At 42.5% G+C, this 24,668-nt stretch overlaps 1 protein-coding gene across 1 annotated transcript; it reads left to right on the forward strand.

Annotated features, from left to right (window-relative positions):
• Window positions 1-5,628: 5,628 nt before the first annotated feature.
• Window positions 5,629-23,451, forward strand: ARSH (arylsulfatase family member H). Its single transcript, XM_032331544.1, has 10 exons — window positions 5,629-5,744; window positions 6,791-6,940; window positions 9,104-9,225; window positions 11,290-11,415; window positions 12,015-12,438; window positions 13,640-13,776; window positions 17,651-17,785; window positions 20,843-21,005; window positions 21,260-21,381; window positions 23,084-23,451. The coding sequence occupies exons 1-10, from the start codon at window positions 5,629-5,631 to the stop codon at window positions 23,449-23,451; spliced, it is 1,863 nt and encodes a 620-aa protein (XP_032187435.1).
• Window positions 23,452-24,668: the final 1,217 nt, after the last annotated feature.

Genomic DNA, 24,668 nt, shown 5'->3' on the forward strand with positions numbered 1-24,668 from the left:
TTTATCCCTTCACCTGTGAGCAGACACTTGCAAAATGTGGATTTTATGTGTTTAAGGGTATTTATGTTATTCCTAGGAAGACAAGTAAGTGGGCTAATCAAAGGTCATGGAGGTGGGTGACCTTTGCTTGGTAGTAAAATGACATAAAGTCTATACAAGTAAGTTTACTCTAAAATCTTCCTTCCTTCCTTCCTTCCTTCCTTCCTTCCTCTCTCCCTTTCTCTCTTCTTCCCCTTCCTTCCTTCTTTCCTTCCTTCTTTCCTCTGTTTCTTTCATTCTGCTATCTGTTATAATCCCTGAATGGGAGAATGCAGCGTGCACCATTACAGTGACTCAGTGAATACCAAAATATTGAAAATCACAAGCTGACACAGGGCATAACAGTTTTGCTGATTTAGAAACCAGGTTTCTGGGGGCGCCTGGGTGGCTCAGTGGGTTAAAGCCTCTGCTTTCAGCTCAGGTCATGATCTCAGAGTCTTGGGATGGAGCCCCACATCGGGCTCTCTGCTCAGCGGGGAGCCTGATTCCACCCCCCACATCTGCCTCTCTGCCTACTTGTGATCTCTGTCTGTCAAATAAATAAATAAAATCTTAAAAAAAAAAAAAAGAAACCAGGTTTCTGGTCTCTAAATTTACTTCATAATGGTTGCCATTTAATATTTTACTAGTGGACTTTTCCTTAGTGGAAAGCATATAATGGAGAGATGGGTTTATCTCATCCAGCAGAAAATGTGGGTTTATATGAACTGTTAGGAGGAAAAAAGAGTATTTTTTAATAACAGATATTTAAATTTTTTTTCATGCTGTTGAGTATTGTCTTTTATATTTTATAATAATGATGTTGCAAGAGTCATAGAATAGGGGCGCCTGGGTCGCTCAGTCAGTTAAGCATCTGCCTTCAACTCAGGACACAATCTCAGGGTCTGGGATTGAGCCCTATGTCCAGCTTCTTGCTCAACAGGGAGTCTCCTTCTCCCTCTGCCTCTACCCCTCGTCTTTGCTCATGCTCTCTCTTGAGGTCTCTAATAAATAAATAAATATTAAAATAATAATAAATAAGTAATATTTAATAAATATTAAATATTGAATCTCAGTCAATTTGGAGGAAGTTTGGGGAAATATGTGGATCTTTTAGAAGTCTCTTAAGTGAAGAACCACAAGTCAACATATTAAATTCTTTCCAGCAGGAATTGTTAAAATAAAGCAAGGAGAAAATTGTTACATTCAATTTTTATTCATATATTTAAATTAGGGGGAGGGAAGAAAATCACAGAGATTCTATTCTAAATTAACAACCTGGATGAGAAAATCAGAATTTTGCATGATGAGTAAGCAACATTTGAAATCATCCAAGAATGAGTTCCTACTGGTTCAGCGGAGCTGAGTGGAGCTCCACTCCACTCGGCGGAGCTCACCATGGAGACGGGATGATTTCATGCCCCAGGGGACACTTGGCGATGTGTAGAAATAATTGGGGTTGTTGTATCTGGGGAGGGGGTGCTCCTGGCACATGGTGCGTGGAGACCAGAGATGCTGCTCCTCACCTGACAGTGTCCAAGATGTCCCACCCCAGAGAACCATTCAGCTCCAGACACCCACAGTGCCGCAACTGAGAGAACCCGACCTGGATTTGACCGATTTCCCAACTCTGCCTCTTCTCTGCTCTTGTTAAAGACACAAATGGGAATTTCTGTCTTTAGGCATCTCCCCTGCTTTAGCTGTGTTGACTGGCCCAGCTGCAGATGTTGGTTCTGAACACACAGCAAAGAAAGGAAGGAGATGCTCAGTTGAAAATTATGATGAACTATTTGCTCCATTTCAAGTATGGTAGGCTGAATTTTGTCCAGTTCTTCCTGGGTCGCAATCATGTCTTTGAGTTGCTCACCTACCTATGGATTACCCCCACAAAGATAACATGCCGGTGCTTCGCAGGGCATCAAGCCACCCTCATGGGTCCACTCTGTAAGTCGACTGTGGCTTTGGTTCTATAATTATGTGATTTTCCAGGTGTGTAAGGGAAAGAAGGAACTTTTTGGAAGAACATATGGGCACTTCCGAGACTGGTCTCTGTGGCTAGAAGATTTTTGTTAGTGAATATTAATAGGGAGAATGTTTTAATTAGTGGAGAGGCTGCATTTGGCTTTATTAGTTGGCCCTAAGCTATACCCTAACCCCTAGAACCCCCTGGATCCACAGAAGAGTGGGAGTAATCATAGTATTACTGTCCTTCCTCCAAAGCTTGAGGAGATAACATCCAGGTAGCATCGCGGTGTCCTTGGATGAAAGGTCCCATAAAAGTAATTACTGTTTTGATTTCAGCTGTGGTTGAGGAATGCCTCCCAGAATTATACAGCTTTACCATCAAAGAACCCCAAAAGATCAGTGAGTGCATCTTCCTTACTTTAAAGGAGATAGCATAGATTTTTGCACTGTGAGTATATTTATCCCTTCCTCTTCAGCCTGATTTCAGATGGCTTCCTCCTGATTCTGTGGAAAAGCAAGGTTGCAATCAACAACCTTACCCCTGCCTTTTGCCTGTTGCCTCTGGAGTGATAAGAATGGCACACCATGGTGTGCCATTGCTTATGATTTCTCAAAAATTTAATACTGAGTGGCAGCATCCCCTCACAAAACTTGCACTGGCTAAGCGTGCAGGTAATTTTCTTGGAATCTTTCTTAAAAATGTATTTGTTTCCTGGGGCTGCTGTAACAAATGACCACAGACTGAGGGCTTACAGCAACATAAGTGTAACCTCCCCCAGTTCTGGAGACCAGAGTCTGAGATCCAGTTGGGGAAGGGCTGCTGAGATCCAGGCGGGGCAGGGCTGTGCGCTCTCCTGAACCTCCATGGGAGGGTCCTTCCTGCCTCCTCCAGCTTCTGGGGCTCCAGGCGTCCCTGGGTTTATGGCCACACCCTTCCCATCTCTGGCTTTGTCCTCACATGGCTTCTTCTCTATGTTTGTTTCTCCTCTTCTGTCTCTTACAAGGACACCTTACTTGGATTTAGGGCCACTCTCATCCTCAATGGTGTCATCTCCAGATCCTTTACTTCATCACATCTGGAAATACCCTATTTGCATATAATACCCTTATATTTGCATATAAGGCACCATCTCCAGTTTCTTCCGTGTAACTACCTGAGAAACTCTCTCTCACTAAAGTGTCCATGACTAATATGTTTTGCTATTTCTGGGTCATTGGGAGGTAACCTCTAAAGGTGAAAACATGAAAATCAGGAATTTTTAAGGCTTTTTCCCCCAGGTTTGTTGAGATGGAATTGACACAGAACATGGTAAATTTAAGACATACAATGTGATGATTTGCTGTCAGTATGTATTACAAAGTGATTACCAAAAATCGGCTAACTAACATATCAGTCACTCACATAGTTGCATTTTCCCCCCCACCATTTTGGAAGGTCCATACCACCAACCAAGAGCACTGGTTTTGGGGTTTTGCTTCATGTGGGTTGGTTTTTGACTCTCATTCTCCCTATGAAAGAATATAGACCACACACATCTGCATTTGCATTTTTATCCATTTGAGGATGTAATTCTTTTGTTGGCTAATGTATTTCCTGCCTTTTCAGTTAATAACATGACCTTATAGAATAGGATTTTGAGCAGTGCTTCTTGATTAGGTCCATAACTTCGAACATCTCTTCAAAGATAGCTGGGAAATAAAACCAATTTGGAAAACCACATTGATCTATGATACCAGTCTCTAGCATTTGTCCATCTCCAGAAGCCCAAATATGCATCACTGGTTTGCCCACCTTGAAAAAAACTCCTCTGTTAAAATCTGGGTGTGGGGGAGGAAGGGGAGAAATGGGTTGTGCAGAACGGTGTAGAGGAGCTTCCTGGGTAGACACATTCTCCTTGATTTGATATGTATAATTCTTTGAGACAGTAGGAGCTCTGTTGTAACTCTGATTTCCATCTACTTTATAAATAGCTTTTATTTCTTGTTGGTTAGAAAGATCTTTGCACGTGACTAGGACCATCCACGGTGAGTTTACCAATCTTGGGTTGGAGAGATACATTCTTAGAAAATTGAGATGGATATGGCTACAGTTGGTAAACTAAAAACAACAACAACAACAACACCATTCTTGCATCTTTCATGCAACCCTTGGGAAATACTCGATGTCTTTGGTGAGCATGAACTAGAAATGCATTTTGGAAACTTCTGGAAATTTACAGGAATGCCATGTAATGTGTGAGGCAATGGGGCTGGAGAGAGGAAACATTAGAGTATGGCTTCTTGGGAGGTCACCATGGAAATCAGTTGGGTACACAAGTATTGATGGAGGTTTCTGTGGGGCAGAGGCAAAGGGAGGGTCAGCTTCACCAAGTGGCCCAGGAAAATCATCCCACCCAAGAGTCTTCCTGGAGGTCTAAGATGACAAGGGAGCCCTGGGAATTGGACACACACACACACACATGATTATAAGGAAGAGACCTTCTGAATGCCACACCTGCAATTTACCAGCCTCTGTGAAAGTGTTCTAGGCTGTATGACCCCAGCTCCCTCTACCATAAAACAAGAGAAGTGTCATAAAGCCTTCCAGGCAAGCATGGGGAGGTATTTTAAGGATCCAAAAGGAACATTGGAGATGCCTTGGGGATGAAAAAGCCCTATAAACTCTAGGGTGGTGTCATTAATGGTTAGTACATACCATTTGCCTTGTGGGGAGGTTCCTCAGCCTACCAAGTATCACCAACTTGGAGCCATTTGGGGATCTTCTGTGGGGAGAAGACAGGACTCTATCACTCTTTGGACTCTTATAAAAGGATCATAATTATAGCTGCTAACATGCCTTCTTACACTCAAAGAGTTGGGGCAACATCGCCATATGTCCATATTGTTCATCACTGTGTTTTTTTAAGGTAGACATTGCTTATCAACCTTGGGAAGGAAAATGTTCCTTGTAGCTGTGTACCATACATACCGTATGCCTGGTACACATAGTTACGGAATGCCTGCCCACTCGTCGGCGACTTATGTATTTCAGTGACTGCCATGAAGGGTTTTTGTTGTCAGATCCACATCATGTGTTGGAAATCTGCCATGACATCTACCCAGAAATGACTGGGTCGTGTTCTTTGTTAGATTCTCTCTGGGCAAACATGACTGGTTTGCAAATGAGCTATGAAGGATTGAGACAGTGACCATATGAACAGTTTCCTTTGGATCCACCGCCTGGCAATGAGACAAAGGTCGGCTCTACAGTTCTTGTTTTTTTTTTCTTTTTCTTCCCTAGGGGAGCAGCACACATAGTCATGAAGCAGCCATTCTCTAACTGGTGAGTAGGTGACCTTGTAAACCATCCTTTTTCTCTGTATCCCGGACAGAAGGGTTCTCTGTCCTGTGTTCCTTACCCTGGCTGATGTTTGGTCTACTGCATCAGCCCTAAACCTGCTACAGATAATGAGGGGTGTGCCAGGGGCTGTGGGTTGCTGACGTCCCACAGGATGCTTTTCTGAGGAAGCGACGCTTACCTTACGAGTGACGGCATGTATGCAAATTCATCAGGTTGCCCAAGGTCCAAAGTCATAGGTCGTTGTAGGGATTTTAAGGATGCCCATGGATGAGCAAAGGCTGGGGGATGGGTAGTGAGAGGAAAGCATGACGGAACAGCGTAGAACATCACTTGGTGCAGCTTGCCAATCATGGCGCAATGGGAAGCCATTGGACTTGGTTGGGGAGCGTTGCAACCAGATTGATAGGATAAGGTTGCTCAGGTTAGCTGCATTTTGGAGGGCACTCAAGTGGCCAAAATGGGACGGGCCAGGCCATTTGGGAAAGTTTTGAGGAATCCAACTGAGACACACTTTGAGTTAGTTGGCTTGCCATGACGGGGCCTGTAGGTGGGTGCATGCAAATGGTTTTAAGATGCATTTTTTTGACGTAGAGTGAGCAGGGCTTGGAGGGGAATGGATCAGTTGGAATTTGGGGTTTTGGAACCACTTTTCTGCGTGAGAAAATGGTCCTCAACTGGGAACGATTTTGTTCAAAATCTTTTTGGAGCATATGATAGCATTTAATAGTTACAAATGCATGAGTCTACAGCCTAACACTTAGGAGCATATGCAAGTATGCCAATTTTCCTTTTTCAGATGTTAAAAGAATTCTCAATGTTATTTTAAATGCACATTTTAATGGATTAAGAAGTACAACTGAGCATCAAAAGAAAAAAAAAGCCAGGCTCGCTAACGATTTGCTCCTGATTTTCTACTTTATTTACATTTTTATTCAAATAAATACAATTACTAGGCCTCCCACTCAGGTTTAAACAGTATTTAAGAGTCTCATATCATGAAACAGTTGGGAAAGTTATAAGAATTTAAATATCACCAGGCATAGAAAATTAATGTGTATGTTATACCATGTTAACATGGAATAGGACTTTAAATAAACATTCTGGGGGCGCCTGGGTGGCTCAGTCGGTTTAGCATCTGCTTTCGGCTCAGGTCATGATCTTGGGGTCCTGGGATCGAATCCTGCATCCTCCCCAGGGAATCTGCTTCTCCCTCTCCCTCTGCTTCTCTTCCTTGCTGTGTTCCATCTCTCTTTCTCTGCCTCAAATAAATAAATAAAATCTTTAAAAATAAATAAAGAATAAACACGTAAAATAAAATAACTTCTGGTTTCCGAGGAAGGTAGGCCAGGGGTCCTGTGTGGCGGGCGTTGGTAAGAAATAGCACGACGGCGCCTTCTCAGCTGTCCGTAAGGCAGGCCCAGATTGACCGTGTGTGTTGCTGTTTGTCACATCCCCAAATGCTTCCAGGACCAGCCGGCTGTCGGTGTGCCTGTGCTGCTGGCTGGGGGGCTTGAGTGCGGCCTTTACCACGAGGAACTCCAGGCCCAACATCGTGCTGCTGATGGCTGACGACCTTGGGGTGGGGGACATTTGCTGCTATGGTAATAACACAGTGAGGTAAGGAAGCTGTCCCTGCCCCACTGTGGAGGGAGGGGTGTGCCCCAGGCCTTCGGGAGCAGCTGGACCCTAGCACGGGGCTGGCCAGCATTGACCATTCTCAGGCACTAGGAAAAGCAGAGCTCAGCCTTTGCATCCTGCTTTCCCAGGTCTGGTGGCTGCTGTCCTGCTTTTGAGGGGAGATTCGCCTAACATGGCAGCTCCTCTGTAACCCACGGAAAGGTCACCGTTCCGGGGGCAGAGCCCATGCACAGGGTGGTACAGCCGTGCCTTCCATCCGCTTCCAGAACTTCTGTGTGCCCCCAAAAGACAACCCCATACCTAGTACCAGTTGCCTCTGCTCCTCAGCCCTCAGCCCTCAGCTCCTAGCAATCACCAATGTGCTCTGTCGCTTGGGATTGGCTCATTCCAGAAATGCTACATCCTGAGCTGCTTCAGCAACACACATGGATTCCCTCCTGGTCCTGGAGCTGGGAGTGTGAGATCCAGGTAGGGATGAGGCTGGGGGTCTGAGATCCAGGTAGGGCCGAGGCTGGGAGTGTGAGACCCAGGCAGGGCTGAGGCTGGGGGTCTGATATCTAGGCAGGGCTGAGGCCAATTCCTCCTGAACCCCTCTCCCTGGTGTGTAGACCCCATCTTCCCCTGTGTCCTTATGTGGCCATCGCTCTGTGTGTTCTCATCTCCTGTTATAAGGACCCACCTCTGACTTCAGTTTTAACTCTTTTTCCCCATTAGCTTCTCCCTCTAATGGGACCACAAACTCCAGAAATGGTCCCATTCTGAGGTCCCGAGGGATAGGACTCCTACTTATGAATTTTGGGGACCACCACTCAGCCCATAATACACATGATGTGCCCTTTGGTGTGCGGTTTCTTTCACCGAACATCGTGTTTTCAATGACGCGGTAGCGGGTGTCATTCCTTCCTTTCTGTCTGTATTGGATAATGTCCCATGGCAGAGACGAATGGCATGAAAGCTTCTCATGGTCTTCCCTGAATTATTTCCGAAGCCTTCAGTGACCATGATCCATCTGCTGAATGCCCCTTGGTCCCCAGCCCCAGGCAAATGTTATTCATGTGCAAATACACTGTGCCTCTTAGTCTGAGTTTAAATACTGCCCTTCCTGCTTGGAATGTGGCTCACGGAATAGTCCTGAATTTTAAGTATATTTTTGGACTTGGAAAGGAGCCAGTCTTCTTGGAGGCATTGAAGGTCTGCATGAGCCCACGTGTTTCCTTGTTTAATTTCCGCGAGCAAGTGATGGGTAAGGCGGGAGACATCGCTTGAGACTCTGGTACTGTCACTCTCAACCACACATTGAGTGTACCTGCACCCGACATCGGGCTACACAGGTCTCCCTGACACAGATAGTGAGAATGTTGGGGGCGGGTGCACAACTCTGTCTCCTATCGCACTGTTGGGGGCTTATGAGACTAAGATGTCATTCACAAGTTGTTAAGATCACGATACCTTAGCCGACGAACAACATGGGCAGTAAACGAAACCCCAAAATGTCCCCATTTGGTTATTAAAAAGAAAGACACATTTTTACTACCAGAAATACAGTAAAATTTTATGTAACCCAAGTCATCCGTTCACTTCAGGAATATATTATGAGCAAACGGACTAACGTTAGCATTGAAACGCCTATGAGCTCAGACTGGCTAAGGTTTAATTATACCTGCGGACCTCGATTAGTCTGCAATTGTTTTGCCTGAAGATACATTGTTTTTTTTTTTTTTAATATGTATATCTTTTTTTTTTTTTTTAAAGATTTTATTTATTTATTTGACAGAGAGAAATCACAAGTAGATGGAGAGGCAGGCAGAGAGAGAGAGAGAGGGAAGCAGGCTCTCCGCTGAGCAGAGAGCCCGATGCGGGACTCGATCCCAGGACTCTGAGATCATGACCTGAGCCGAAGGCAGCGGCTTAACCCACTGAGCCACCCAGGCGCCCCAGATACATTGTTTTAAAGTCTACTTTCCATCTCCTTGGGGCCGTCAGGCAGACATGCGAACAGGTCAACAGACTGACGTTTAAGAGGCATGTATTTCAGGTCTACTGGAAAGACAGTCCACTGGACTCGAAGCAGTATGGCTTTCAATGTTCTTTCTCTTGTTGAGCAGTAGAGACCCATGTGCTGAATCCTCTCTCTGTCCGCAGCACACCCAATATTGACCGCCTGGCAAGCGAGGGCGTGAGGCTCACCCAGCACCTGGCAGCTGCCTCCGTATGCACCCCGAGTCGGGCTGCCTTCCTGACCGGCCGGTACCCCGTCCGAACAGGTGGGGCAGGGCTATGTGAGGATGATGTTGTCTTTATGCCATGCTTTCTTCTCCTAGGTCTTGGGAAGAACAAGGAAAAGAAGGAGCCTCGTACATATTCTCTGTCTCACGCACACGCACAACGTGACGTTGTAGCATCAACATTACAAATATCGATTTTTATACTCAGCTGTAGTATTTTGAACTTTTTATGATGTAGAAGTTACCAATATTCCCAATCCGTAAGTGTCTAAGTTTCTACCCAAGCATAGTGATGCCTACATCAAGTATAGAGATATATAGAGAGTATATATCAGGTATAGAGATGCAACATTTTCAACATTTTGTGATGTAGAAGTTATCAATATTCCCAATCCCTAAGTTTCTACCCAAGTATAGAAATGCCTACATAGGACCTCAAACTCAGAGAAGGGTCTGGAGGAGACATGGGTTTCTCCTCATGCAAGAAGATGAGATCAAAATTCTGCTCCATCAAATTTGTATACACACACTAACATCTATACATATATTTATAATTAATTAAACGATGTAACCACTTTTCTTGAAAATGATAAATAGGCTTTTGTCTTTTAGGATTTGGCAAAAGGCATCCCTTTTAATGTACTTATTTCTGTTGAGAACAGAAAAACGAGAGGCAGATAGGATCCAATGCTATTTTAACATATTTTTATTTTTTTTAATTGATTGTGCATGTTTGTGTGATGCCTTTCATGTGTAGGTTTATTATTTTTTTAAAAGATTTTATTTATTTATTTGACAGAGATCACAGGTAGACAGAGAAACAGGCAGAGAGAGACAGAGGAGGAAACAGGCTCCCTGCTGAGCAGAGAGCCCGATGCGGGGCTCCATCCCAGGACCCTGGAATCATGATTTGAGCTGAAGGCAGAGGCTTTAACCTACTGAGCCACCCAGGTGCCTCATATAGATTTATTCATGTTGGTTGTAACATCAGTAGGTCATGTGCACCTCAAGGCACAAAGTTTCAGTAGTCAAGATGCAAGGAATAGTTCAGTGAGCACAGGAAGCTCACAGGAGACCCTCCAGCATTCCAGGAAAGTCCTCCTGGATGATGTTGCTTGAAATGTGAGGAGTTGGGAGGGAGGGTGTGCTCAGCAGAGGAAGGGGCATGCACAGACAATGCAGTCAGGCATGAATGCAAAAGGTCAATGAGGCAGCCACAGCAATAATCAGTTGTCTCAGATTAGCAAACATAGTGTAAGCTCTACCCCAGATTTAGATTTCAATAGAAGGTGAGGGGCGGGCAGTAATGAGGTTTGACTATGGTACAGAAATGGGTTGGAAGGGTTCTTCAGAAGGTCGTGGGATGGTGGAAAGCATTTGGCTGGTGGACATCCAAGCACAGACCAGCTGAATCTCTTCTCAAAAGCTATGGCATGGGAGATAATTATTCAAACTGTTCACTGGCGTAGAGTTATCAGGACTTGACATGGGATTGGACAGAAGAAGCGGAGTGAGAGGAGGATCCCAAAGGAATTCATGCATTGGGTGGCTGGGGGAATCATAATGTCCTTTGTTGAAGCACGTTTGAAGTACAATGACCACGGACTCTGTGTTGGTCATGTTGTGATTTGGGCTCCTAAGTATAGAGACGTCTAGATAGGACCTCAGCTTCAGAGGAGGGTCTGGAGAAGATGTGGGTTTCTCACTAAGTAGAGAGATGACATCGAAGTTCATGACTGAGGTCCAAAGATATCATCCAGAGTCACATACACAGTTACATTTGAATTTTGAATCATTGATGACTAGATTTTTAGTATGCCCCATGCAACATCTGGTGCTTATACTAAGACACCATTCATTGTTCATATGAAATTCCAGTGTGACCTGGTATCGTGTGTGAGCTGGTGACCCTGATCCGCACAGAGCATGTGCCTTTGAGAGATGTGAGAACAAGCTAAGTAGAAACAAAAAAGTGAGGGAACAGAATGGTGGAGGCTCAGTAGAAGACATTTCAAGGAGAGCAGGATGAATCCTGGCGTTTGTCGTGAGGGTCATGAAAGAGGGACAGTGAGACTCACGGGGTGCCTCCTTCTCTGACTTCAGGAATGGCATCTTCCTTCAACCTGAACCGAGGGCTCACCTGGCTTGGAGGCTCGGGTGGTCTGCCCACCAATGAGACGACCTTTGCCAAGTTGCTGCAGCATCGCGGCTACCGCACGGGACTCATAGGTATGGCCCGCAGGACTCTGAACTCGGAAGCATGTTCATGCACTTCCCTTTTTTGTGTGATTTAATCTTCCTGGGATGTCAGCTGGACCCATGCCAGCTTCCCTCTTGTTGAAAGGAGACATGTGGGGTAGGGATTCAATGCACGATTTTCCGGGACCTTTGGTATATTGAGCAGAGTATGGGAAGAATCATGGGAACCAAAAGCAAATGGGCTTGTCCATCGCTATCACCAAAATGGAATATTCTGTAGGGGGACAGGACAGGGGGTTTACTGTTTTCATAACATCATTACCAGCAGAGAAATGAGTGAATTTTTATTTATTTTTATATTTTTAAAGATTTATTTATTTTAGAGTGAGAGAGAGCAATGAGCAAAGGGGTTTCTACTGCCCTCTTTGAGTTGGGAAGATGCAGGGTGTAGAGAAAGCAGTGTTGGTGACAGTTATGATAACTTTCTGAGCATCCTCAGGGCCGTGACTGGGGTACCAAGAAGATGCCTCCACAGCAAGACAGTGCAAGTCATACTTAGCTTTTGCTAAGCAAAGCCCACTTTCTAGAAACAGGTGGATGTATAGGCTGCCATTCTGTTTTTCCCACAGGCAAGTGGCACCTGGGTTTGAGCTGCGCCTCTCGGGATGATCACTGTTACCACCCTCTCAACCATGGGTTTGACTACTTCTACGGGTTGCCCTTTGGCCTCCTCAACGACTGTCAGACATCCAAGACCGCAGAGCTTCACCGCTGGCTACGGATCAAACTCTGGATCTCCACGGCGGTGCTCGGTCTGGTGCCCCTCCTGCTGCTCATCCCCAAGTTCGCCCACTGGTTCTCCGTTCCGTGGAAGGTCATCATCGCCTTTGCTCTTCTTGCCTTTGTCTTTTTCATTGTCTGGTACTCCAGTTATGGGTTTACTCGACGTTGGAACTGCATTCTTATGAGAAACCATGAAATCATCCAGCAGCCAATGAGGGAAGACAGAGTAGGTTCCCTCATGCTCAAGGAGGCTCTTGCCTTTATCGACAGGTATGGAGCTTTTTGTGGTCCGATTTCATGCATGGGAATCTTGCTTGTATTTCAGAGAAGTTGGTTCATCTTGGGGTTACGGACCTTCGTGGGTCTGTGTGTGATATTTTCATATACTAGAATCTCTCCTGCGGATAAAACTGAGCATTGCATTTCCTGCAAATTATAAACACTGAAAGGGTAAAGAAATATATCTTGCTCACTCTTTTTTATCAACACTGGAATCCCTATACTTTGGTCCATATCACTTCAATATGGATTGGGATCTAAATGGATTCAACCTTTGGGATTGATGTTGGTTTAGTGTGCTTTAGCAGCAGCTGGAAAATCCTTTTGTGTGCATGAATGATGAGGGAGTCTTTTTATGTATAGATACCTGATTTGAAGTTTTATGTGTTCAATACAAACAATGTGGGCATGAAGGTAATTGTCTCCCAATTTGCATGCTGGCTCCCTTCTAGGTTACTAGCCAGAAGCAGATTGAGTTGTGGGTGTGGATGCTCTTTGAGATGGTGTGTATGGGTTTCAGTGGAGTGGATGGAAGAGGAAAATGTGTAATGCTGTGGGGTTAATGTGTCCAACAGTGGGATCCCATCTACTCATACACTTTCAGTCTTTGTTCTAACACAGTGGTCACAACATAGTCACTCAGCTCTGGTTGTCACTCCCGTGGCTGTCTGTGACAGAACACATCCAATCTCTACGCCCTTCCCCCTTTATAATGCCCAGTTCTAAAAGTGTGTGAGGAGGAGTCTTAAGTGGCCTCATTGGATACTGATGTGCAGAACACAACAGACAAGATGTATGAGCACCTTAGATCCTTCTATCTGGCTACCTGTGATTCTGCGTAAGCAGCCTCCTAGCCCAAAGTTAATGCCAAAGCTCCAGCCATCACATTTATGTCCCAGACAGCATAGAAGAAGAGGAGGAGAAAGGAATGAAGAAGTCTTTCTTCAGAAGACAGATTGCACTCACTATTTTGTTGCTAATGCAAACATCCCAATATTCTTTATTCCTACTCATGGCCTCTCCGCGGACATTCTGCTGGGCTATTTGTTAATCTTGTCAGGGGCATTGGTCACGTAGGGACGTAGACAACCTCTATCAACTGTTGTGAGATCTTTCAGCTGATGTGGAATCCTAGTCCTGGAGAAAACACCTTTGTGGGTGACGATAACTCAGTTCCCGTTCCATCCCTTAGGTACAAACGCAGTCCTTTCCTCCTGTTTGTGTCCTTCCTGCATGTCCATACTCCACTGATCACCAAGGAGAAGTTTGTGGGGCACAGTAAATACGGACTCTATGGGGATAATGTCGAAGAAATGGATTGGATGGTGGGTAAGTGTCCAGAAACACGATCTTAGCCATCTGATGCCTGGGCTAGAGAAAGTGAATGCATACAGATTGCCTCAAACAACGGACAGCCCCTTGTGGATCTTGGGCACTCGGGGAATATCTGTTCCCAGGAACGGAATCAAAGTCTGGCTGTCGGTGCAGCAAAATCAGTGAGTATTCCCTGCCTGAAAACAGTTGCTACTATAAATATGGGATTTTCGCATCTTTAAAATAAAGACTGTTCAACACGGTAGTAAAAGACTGCCTTTCCCCATCATTCTGATAGATAGGAAAGGAAATGTGCTTTTCTCCTTAGCTCATTTTTACGGGAAAGGCTTAGAAATGTGGAGGGGATTTACCTTAACTGAAGTCATTTGTTTCAAAGTCATAAGGGTCAATGTGGAAACAAACACAACGGGTCATAAATGAGGACCTGGGGGTGTAGGGAGAGGAGGGAACACCATATGCATATCAGTAAGACAACGAATCGTGCTTTCCAAATAGCCTTTTCCATCAATTGCGCAGGATGGAGTATTTCTTCATCTCAAAAAGTGTAAGGAAGTATTTTTTTTTCCTGCTACTTTTTGGAAAGTGTTCTCTGCAGAACCACCTAGACTAATAGGCACAGAATTAAAAATTTTTAAAGTTTTTCAAATATAAAAATGTCACTTTTATATATCCTAGGTATATATAAACATGCATTTCATATCTATTAATATTAAATCAATTAAGTATATGATTGATTTAAATTAATATTTAAAATGTATCCATGCACGTTAAATATTAATGCTCATATACATATACATATACATATACTGTTCATATGTGTGTATGTGCATGCTACTATATATATATATATATTTTAAATTCCCTGGCAGATACAAACATTGAAACCTGCTACAGTAAAAACATTTCTAACATTGTAACTTCAGTGAAGTTGTAAGATTTTGTTTTCTTTTCCTGGATGTTTGTTACAGTCCTGGATAATCTGCTTTGGAAACAAGGCATTCTGGTCCATTCGTATCTAAAGTCACAGAGCTGTTTGATGCAAATAGACTTTCTGTCCCTTTTTATATGCAGAATTTGCCACAAACAGCTAATTACATTTATTCTGTACTCTGTGTAAATACACAGGTGCTCTGTAAGTACTATTAATTGCATTTAGTAATATTTTTAATTGCATTCCCGGGCTAATCCTGTTTACATGGGAGAAATGAAAAATAGATATTTCTCTGCATGACGTCTTCCCAAAACACTGCATTTTTCCCCTTGCATGGCTTATGAAAATTCTATTAAAATCAGATGCAGATCAAAAATCAGAGAGGTGTCTTGTGTGTGTGTGTGTGTGTGTGTGTGTGTGTGTGTGTGTTTCTAGTTGGTAATATGATGATTACACTTAACTCATTTCCTAAATTAATAACTTTCTCAAGAAGAAGCCGTAACTGTGGTGTCCTCAGAATGACACACAAAGCAGATCTCCTGAAAGCTCCAAGTGTCCAGGAATATTTTAAATCCTCTATTGGAGAGAACCTGTACTTTAAAAACATATTTTAGCAGGTTTTTATTCTTGCTTTCTTTTCTTGTATTTTTGTCTTGTAAAAGATTTTATGGCTATTCTGTTGCCGTATGCCCATACTTGTACACGCACACTTCTATATGTTTTACACATTGCATACACAGAAGTTTACATGTATGTATTTACAAGAAATGAAAGGATTCACGTGTATTTTATTTACTTGGTATAAGTTACAGATAACCTTTATGCTAAAGGCGATAGCCAGCTCGAATGAATGAGAACTGATACTTTACATGTAAATTATTCTCTTACCAAAAAGCCATTATAATCTTTTTCTTAGGAAATCTGGGCTGTAAAGTAGGTTAATTTCTGGCTACAACGTTTCTAAAAAATGGCCAATGTGGCTTCCAAAACAAGTCACTTTTAAACAAGGAAACAGAAAGTTTGAGGAGTTGATGCTTAAACCCGTTTTCTTTGCAGCCGGCCGCGTTGTCTTTCCATGTTTGAATGGGGCAAGACTGTGGTGGGGGGGGGAGTCACCCTGGATAGTAGGACTGTGGTGTCACCATACAGAGCCCAGGTGGATGTCCAGCAGGAACTGGAAATTAAGTCAGCATAGTTTGGGACGTGGCTAGATCAGCTTTCTACTTGTTTTGTTCAAAGGCCGTTTGTTCCCAGGATGCCTGAGTGGCTCCATATGTTAAGCATCTGCCTTTGGCTCAGGTAGTGTTTCCAGGGTCCCGGGATTGGAGCCCCGTGTCCTGCTCAGGGGGGAGCCTGCTTCTCCCTTCCCTGTGGCTCCCCCTGCTTCTGCTGTCTCTCTCTTTCTCTGACAAATAAGTAAGTGTAATATTTAGAGGGAAAAAGAAATACATAAATATTTAAAGGGAAAAACAAAAAGCCCTTTGTCCCCTTCAGAGATTATTCACACATCACCATGACGCTGGCGGGGTGTCGTGAAGGACTCATTATGGTCCCATGCTTAAGGAGAAGAATAACCTGCAGGTCAGGAGCAACCCTCAGAGAGGGTGTGGGGTTACTGCCTCCTCTACGAGGCGGGGCTCATGCTCTCCAGGGCAAGGGTATGAACCTGTGGCTTTATTCCTGGACAAGTCAGTTTTTAAAGCGTCTTCTCTGTTTTATTAGTGTTTGTGAGTTTCTTTGAACCAACAGGCCTCAGACATGATGGTTACTTGGATTTTGAGTGATGATCTTGATGTATACTTCATACTAGTTCATAGTTTCTCATATATTGTATGTGTATACATAGGGATGTATATAATATATGATATGTATATGTTTTCCTATGTAATTCAAAAAATAAATATATTTTCTTATATATTATATAATATATATTTCCTATGTGTAGTATATATTTTATTTTATATTCATATATTTTTATATATTTTATATATATTATATTTCTTAAGTATTATGTAAGAAAATATTAAAACTAAAACTAAAATGATGTATTAAATGTTATATAATAAAATTACATATTACATAATAAAATATTATTGGTGTTATATAATAAGTAACCATTATATAATACTATTAGATAACGTATAATCATCAAATATTATACAATATTTTAGTAGATTATATTATATAATAGATCATATTTATTTATGTATGTATATCTATATATATTTATATATAATATATTTATACATTTAATATACTATTTTAAGGTATTATTAATTATAACTTTTATGGTTATAAATATTTCATTATATCTACATATCATATATTACATATTTGCACATCATATATTACATATTACCATATAATATTTATAATATAGGAAGTATATAGGATTATAATACATAAATTATATGTTTACATACAAATAATATACTTATCATATATTATAGTATAGATTATGCATTATAATTTATTATTTAAAATATAATATCTAAACATCTTATATATTTTTATATTTTAAATATAAGTTAAAATGTTTATTATTATATTATTAGACATAATTTATATCACGTATTTTCTATTTATTATGTATTTATACTGAATATATGCTTTAACCTACATATATAAATTATATAATGTAAAATATATAACAAATAATTTTACCCATCTAAAGCTCAACTGTATATTGTACACTCTGTAGTATATGCATTCTATGGCATATAGTATATATTTATGTCTCTACTATATAGTATACTTAAATATATTACATATATATTAGACTACAGCATTAAAATTTATTGTCTATTATGATAGCCTATACCATAAAATAACCCTTAATTATACTGTTAATGCTATCCCATGCCTAATAATGACATCATGCACTGACAGTGGCCCATGGTGAAAGGTGAGAGTTTCTTGTTCCCCCCCACACACCAGGTAGGATCCTGGAGACCCTGGACCGGGAGCTCCTGACCAACCACACGCTGGTGTACTTCACCTCTGATAACGGGGGTCGCCTGGAGGTTCAGGAAGGCGAGGCCCAACTGGGGGGCTACAACGGCGTCTACAAAGGTGATGTGCAGACAATGCTCTGGTTTCTCTTCAGATCGTATAAATCTTTCGCCTTTTACAAAGGTGATGTGCAGAGACCCCATGTGTCTGAGTTTCATCCCTCCAGTGGCGTGTACTTTTCTATGCCTGCACGTGCATTCATTTGCAAACTGGGTTTGGAGAATTTTGTGGGAGTTGTCCCCTCTTATGAAACCAGACGGGAAAAGGTGCAAGTTTGGGGTGCTTCCTGAGAATTTAAGACCAAAGTGCCTGAAGTAATGAGAGTCTCCTGAGTGAAAATGCAGAGGGTCTCAATGACCATCTAAAGCAGGTCTCTGAGGCTTGGCACCCTGAGCGTTTGGGGCTGGATGACTCTTTGATGTGGGGTGTTCTGGGCACTGTAAGTGTGTTGAGTTTGTCCCTGGTCATCACCCTAGAGTTGCCAGGAGCACCTACCTCTTCCCTTGAAATATGACAACCAAAACTGTTTCCAGACATTGCCGAGTGTCTCCCAGGACCAAAGTCCTTTCTAGCTGAGAACCACTTCCACTAGAATGATACTGACCAGAGAACCCAAATCCAGGCCTTTAATGGAATGAAATCAATTATATTATCACTATGCTTAAAACATAGTGAAATGATCAGGAAAGGAGGTGTTCATTTTGAGAGGGTGCCTTCCTCCTCACTGCGAATGGATTCTTCTGACTTACTTGATGTACACCTGCTGGGTTACTCAGTAGCCCCACTGAGTCTGCCCTTGTGGATCGGCAAAGTAGATTAAACAGATGAGTTTAAAAATGAATTTGGTGTTTGCTCCTTCACTCTGACCGCCCCAACCCCAATCAAAAAAAGTAAAAGCGTGTCAAACTTGCCATCATTACAAAAGTCAGAACTTTAGGAGTTCCTTGTACTTTATGAAACAATTTAGGATAGATAAGTAGATGAGGGATGGATGGATGGATGGATGGATGGATAGAGTAAAGAGATGATGGAATAGATAGATGCACACATAGACGGATGGATGGATGGATGGATGGATGGATGGATGGATGGATGGTTGGATGGATGATGGATGGATGGATGGATGGTTGGATGGATGGAAGGATGGATGGATGGTTGGATGGATGGATGGATGGATGGTTGGATGGATGGCTGGATGGATGGATGGTTGGATGGATGGTTGGATGGATGGATGGATGGATGGTTGGATGGATGGATGGATGGATGGTTGGATGGATGCATGGATGGATGGATGGATGGATGGTTGGATGGATGGCTGGCTGGCTGGATGGATGGATGGTTGGATGGATGGATGGATGGATGGTTGGATGGATGGCTGGCTGGATGGATGGATGGATGGTTGGATGGATGGATGGATGGATGGTTGGATGGACGGATGAATGGATGGATGGATGGATGGTTGGATGGATGATGGATGGATGGATGGATGGTTGGATGGATATATGGCTGTATGGTTGCAAAGATGTGATAGGTAAAATTAATAGGTAGCTAGATGATAGGTACATTGGTTGATCCATGGATAGATAGATAGATAGATAATTGATAGATAGATAGATACAATAGAAACATTGTATATTTTGATTGACAGCAACTGACCTCCTACATGTATTCATTCACCTTTTCTGGTGGGTCACGCCAGCTTGCTATAGACCTACTGTCAATTAGCGTAGACTAAATTGTTGACCAGCCTAGCAGCAAAGGTGTGTAATAAAATTAATATATGCCGTAATATATGTATTGATTTTAGTAGTGACATTGCCTCTGTGTGTGTGTGTGTGTGTGTGTGTGTGTGTGTGTGTGTGTGTGTGTGTGGTGGGAGGTTGTGTGTGCATAAAACCATCACTCTAAAAAGTGCCTTTGCAGACCTCTCAAAGAGGTACAGCAAAATTGTTGTGAGCCATTTTTATCTTTGGAACTGACCCCTAGCTCACCAGAAGGAGCTGAGTCCATTTAAAACGCAAATTTTGGTGTCTGCATAGACGATTAGATTTGTTGTAGGTCCTAACACAGTTGCTGGCTATTAAATATGACTATGAAAATGTCAAGGTGGGTTTATGTTTGTTTTTTTGTTTGTTGGTTTTTGGTATACAAACATAAATTCAGTACAGGGAGCTTGTTAAGTTTTCCAGGTAGAAGGGTGCTGCTGCTGAGCTAGGACAGCTTTGGACGCTGGCTAGCCTGCAGTCTTTGTCCTTAAATGTTTTCCCCCTTCAGGTCTCCGCATTTCTACATGGAGATACCCCATCTTGTCTTTCCGTTGTAATTCATACTGCCGGAGTAACCACCATGTAAAAGTTGTTCCATGAACATTTCAATTTCATGTTTGTCCTACTTTGCAAGAGTTTCTTCCCACCCCACCCAGAGAATCTCATTGTTTGTATGTCTGTATGAACTTGACTATGTCATTTGGCTAAAGACTGTATATCTATTTTGCAATGAACATCTTGGCCTCAGGGTAGGGCCTAAAGCAAGGGTTCACCTATTTTGTGCTCCAAAACACCGGAAACATCCTTTGTCTGAGATGGGATCTCAACACTTTCGCCACCTCTGGACCATTCACGTTTCTATGATGTCTCCATCTTCGTCACTGAATAAAGTTCAAATTCCTTATTTTCTCTCAAGGATCAGCATGATCCGGGTAGAACCTGTTTCCCCGGTCTTGCTTGGAGCCTCATTTACTTATCCATCTTTTAGAGCCCAGTGTGATTCCAATGAAGACTGAAGATTTGCTAGCTTATGGAAAGTTCTCTTTTCTCACAATAGGGAAACTGTGTGGTCCTCATTGGCACCAAATAATGCACCATATTAGGACATCACTTGTTTTTATTTATGACAGCTGGGTTTGTCACCTGATGGCTACTTTCCCAAGTCGAGGTTCAGCTTCTGGAATGCAAGAAATATACCTGAGGTACTCTGTATCTCTCTCCATGTGTGAATATAGCACATTAGCATGAATTTGGCAAACGGCAGAAAACGTTCCCTCTAGATGTAATTCCCAACTGACTGGAGAAATACGGTTGACTTGGCTTCATCATTGACGTTCATCTTTGGTTTCAGGTGGCCAGGGGATGGGCGGCTGGGAAGGGGGCATTCGTGTCCCAGGAATATTCCGGTGGCCGACAGTCCTGGAGGCTGGGAAAGTGATTGATGAGCCAACGAGCCTAATGGACATTTACCCGACCCTGTCTTATATAGGTGGAGGGATCTTGCCCCAGGACAGGTATGGAAGCAGCTCCAGCCACTCCCCTCTCCCACTGTCTTAGAAATTGTGTAAGATTCACTTCTTTTTTGTTTGTTTGTTTTTTGTTATAAAATGAGGGAAGATATGTAATAAGGTTTTTTTAGAGTCCATTTTTCTTCTCCCGGTCCTTCCCCTCCTCCTCCTAGGGGGAGAGGAAGAGGAACCCTTCCTATCATAACATGTATGACCAAATCATGCCTCTCTCACCACTTTATCTCTCCCTCTCTCCTAAGAATCATTGATGGCCGCAACCTAATGCCCCTTCTGGAAGGCAGGGTGTCCCACTCGGAGCACGAGTTCCTCTTCCACTACTGTGGGGTCTACCTGCACACAGCCAGGTGGCATCAGAAGGACTGTGAGTATGAAGATGGCAGACATGTGGGAACACAATGAAGACATACCCCGTTTCCTTTTCCTCTTGGGGGAAGTTGGGCCATGCACCCCGCACCCAGCCATGATGATTCTTTTTCCTTAAAGAAGTTAGTTAAGCAGCCATTGCCACATGGTAGATTTTAGAGGTGTGTGTAAGCTCTTGTGCATGAATACATCAGAGTGAGAAAGAGACAGAAAGAGAGAATATAAATATCCAGAACCAAGGACATGGAAATAATTAGCAACAAGGAATAAAGTCTGCAGTGTAACTCCCACAGCAGTGGCTGTTCCCTTCCAGTTAATCATCTCCTCCTTACCTTTATACTATAGGATTCATGGAAACAAATAAAAATTAACAAGGAATATTCATTTCCTTACATCTGTAGACACTAGAATTCTTACTTCATGGGAGTTAGCTTAATTTGCAGAAAATATATGGATTTTTCTTCCATGAGACCCATCACTTGTGGTATAATCCATTCTTTAGGTTAGTGTGGGTCAATCTCCCCATAAAACTAGAAGAAACCCACAAACCCACAAACCCACTGTGGTGTGATCCATTCCTTAGGTTAGTGTGGGTCAATCTCCCCATAAAACTAGAAGAAACCCACAAACCCACTGTGGTATGATCCATTCTTTAGGTTACTGTGGATCAATCTCCCACATAAAACTAGAACAAACCCACAAAACCTCTTCCTTCTAGATTCTGTCACAGTTAGGGGCATGATCAATGCTAAGTAACAAAACAAAACAGCTCCCCTCAACAACAAAAATTTCCCAAATTTAACTATAAAACATCAAGCAAATAGAATTTTACTTATATTTTCATAATAAGGATTTCAGAAGTTGGAAGTGCTCAACACCATGACCAGGATCTGGGTTCTTTCTCTATTTCTCCTTGGCCCCCTCTGGCATGCCCGTTTTCATTCTTATGCTCCTTCTAATGGTCTAGTGGCAAAGTGGTTGCTGTTTCTCCAGCCATCACCTCTGCTCTCCATAGAGGAGAAAGACAGAAGAGAAAAGCGGGTAAAGGACTGAGTTAGGGGATTTAGCCTAATTTTATCAGAAAATCTTAGCCTTTCTGCAAAACCCCTCTCACAGAATTCTATGTAAGCCTCATGGATCAGAGGCTGGGAAACACTTCTGATGTTTTCCATCTAAAATTGATTTCTGGAAATAGAACTATTAACCATTTATTCAGGAAGAAAGAACAGAAACAGGGAAGGAAGAGAGAAAGAGGGGCAGAGGGAGGAAGAAAAGAACAAAGAATGACGCATCCTGACAAATCACCTTGGTCAGTATCAGACCTGAAATTGGTATTTAGCCTTAGAAAATTTTCCACTTTGCCTATGCCAGCAGTTGGAGCTAGAATTTCCAGGATCAGGGCCACCAGGATGGTTCAGTTGGTTAAGCATCTGCCTTTGGCTTGGGTCATGATTTCAGGGTCCTTGGATCGAGCCTCACATTGGGCTCTCTGCTCAGCAGGGAGTCTGCTTCTCCTTCGGCCCCTCCCCCCTGCTCAGGCTTCCTATCTCTCTCTCTCTCTCTCAAATAAATAAATTAAATCTTAGAAAAATCAACTCAAAAAAGCTTATCAATTGTTGGCAAAAGTATTTGAGAAATATATTAATGGAAAGACTCCTAAAATGATTAATATACCATTCCAATGGACTTCTGTTTTCCAGGTGCCACGGTGTGGAAGGTCCATTATGTGACTCCCAACTTCTCCCCAGATGGGGCTGGTGCCTGTTATGGAAGTGGCATCTGTTCATGCTCTGGAGATGTCACCTACCATGACCCTCCACTGCTCTTTGACATCTCCAGAGACCCTTCTGAGGCCCGACCTCTTAACCCTGATAATGAAGTGTTATTTGACTCGGTGGTCAAGAAAGTTGAGGCAGCCATCAAAGAGCATCGCAGGACACTCACACCTGTCCCACAGCAGTTCTCAGTGTTCAACACCCTTTGGAAACCATGGTTGCAGCCCTGTTGTGGGACCTTCCCCTTTTGTGGATGTGACAAAGAATATGACATCCTCTCCACTGCTTGGTGAGCAGAAATGGGGACACTTGTTCCCCACCACCCACACACTGTTACAGAGGTCATGGGAACAACTCTCAGCTGACTCATTCATTCCATGTGGGACAAATAATTATGCTTTCCACCATTTTTTTAAACCCTGAGATTTCAGTTCTTTCTTCAATCCTGTCCAGGAGCTCAATGTAGTGAAAGTGGACCTGGACACCAGTGTACCTGGAGTAAAGCATTTGTGGCTTCATGTTTTTATACAATTGTGTCATTGTTCAAGCAAGAAGATAGACCAAGGTGACCTTCTGGATAGTCTTATGGGTCTCTGGTTCTTAGAAGATGATTAGAAGTGGTAGGTCTGATAGTATTGTTTACGTAGTTACGGTAGAAACTTCTACTTGCAGATCCTCAACCCAGACATCTTATTTTTATCATCAGTGATGATAAATATTTTGTTTCAACCTGAAGCAGATGATGTACAGAACACTGGAAGTGATGTCCTACTCATTTCCACTCCTTGATTTCCTGCCTTTTCTTCTTTTCCTTCTCTTTCTGTCTTACAAAATTCCCACCTACAGGCCTTGGTTCTTCTTCTTGGTAACCTTTGATTGGGGAGGACTTGTTGTGTCTTGGTGTTTTCATGTGTCAAATGGGGGAAACCAGAGTACTGGGTGGAGTAGCTGTGAACACTACATGCATTAATTCCCCTGAACTCACTATATGTACAGTGAATACTCAATCAATGTTATTATAATGGATGTTGTAATTGTCTTCAATTTAATTCATCATATTCCATAAAGTACAGAGTAGGAAGCATAGAGATGAGGCCGTATTTAAAATAGAGAAATATGGATGAAAATGTTTTTAATGGATGAAAGGCGTTCAGGAAGCACACTTAGAAAACAATTCTAAACAGCATAAAAAAGAATAAATCCATTCCTTGGGCAATCATGGGAAAACTGCAGATTACAAAAGACCAACAAGAGAACTTTAAATCAACCAGAGGGAAACATCAGATTTCCCATGAAGTAAAAAGAATTAAAACAAGAGTAGATTTGCTAGGGCCCCAAGGAAGCCACAAGACAACAGAGTATTATCTCCTCCAACTGAGAAAAAAATTGTCAACCCAGAACTACCTACTCAAGTTCTTTGATAATGAAGGTGAAAGTTTTAAAAACATAGATAGCTATTATTTTAGAGCTCTTTTTAAAAAAATATTTTATTTATTTATTTGACAGACAG

Source organism: Mustela erminea, chromosome X (assembly GCF_009829155.1).
Source record: "Mustela erminea isolate mMusErm1 chromosome X, mMusErm1.Pri, whole genome shotgun sequence".
NCBI classification, from domain to species: Eukaryota; Metazoa; Chordata; class Mammalia; order Carnivora; family Mustelidae; genus Mustela; species Mustela erminea.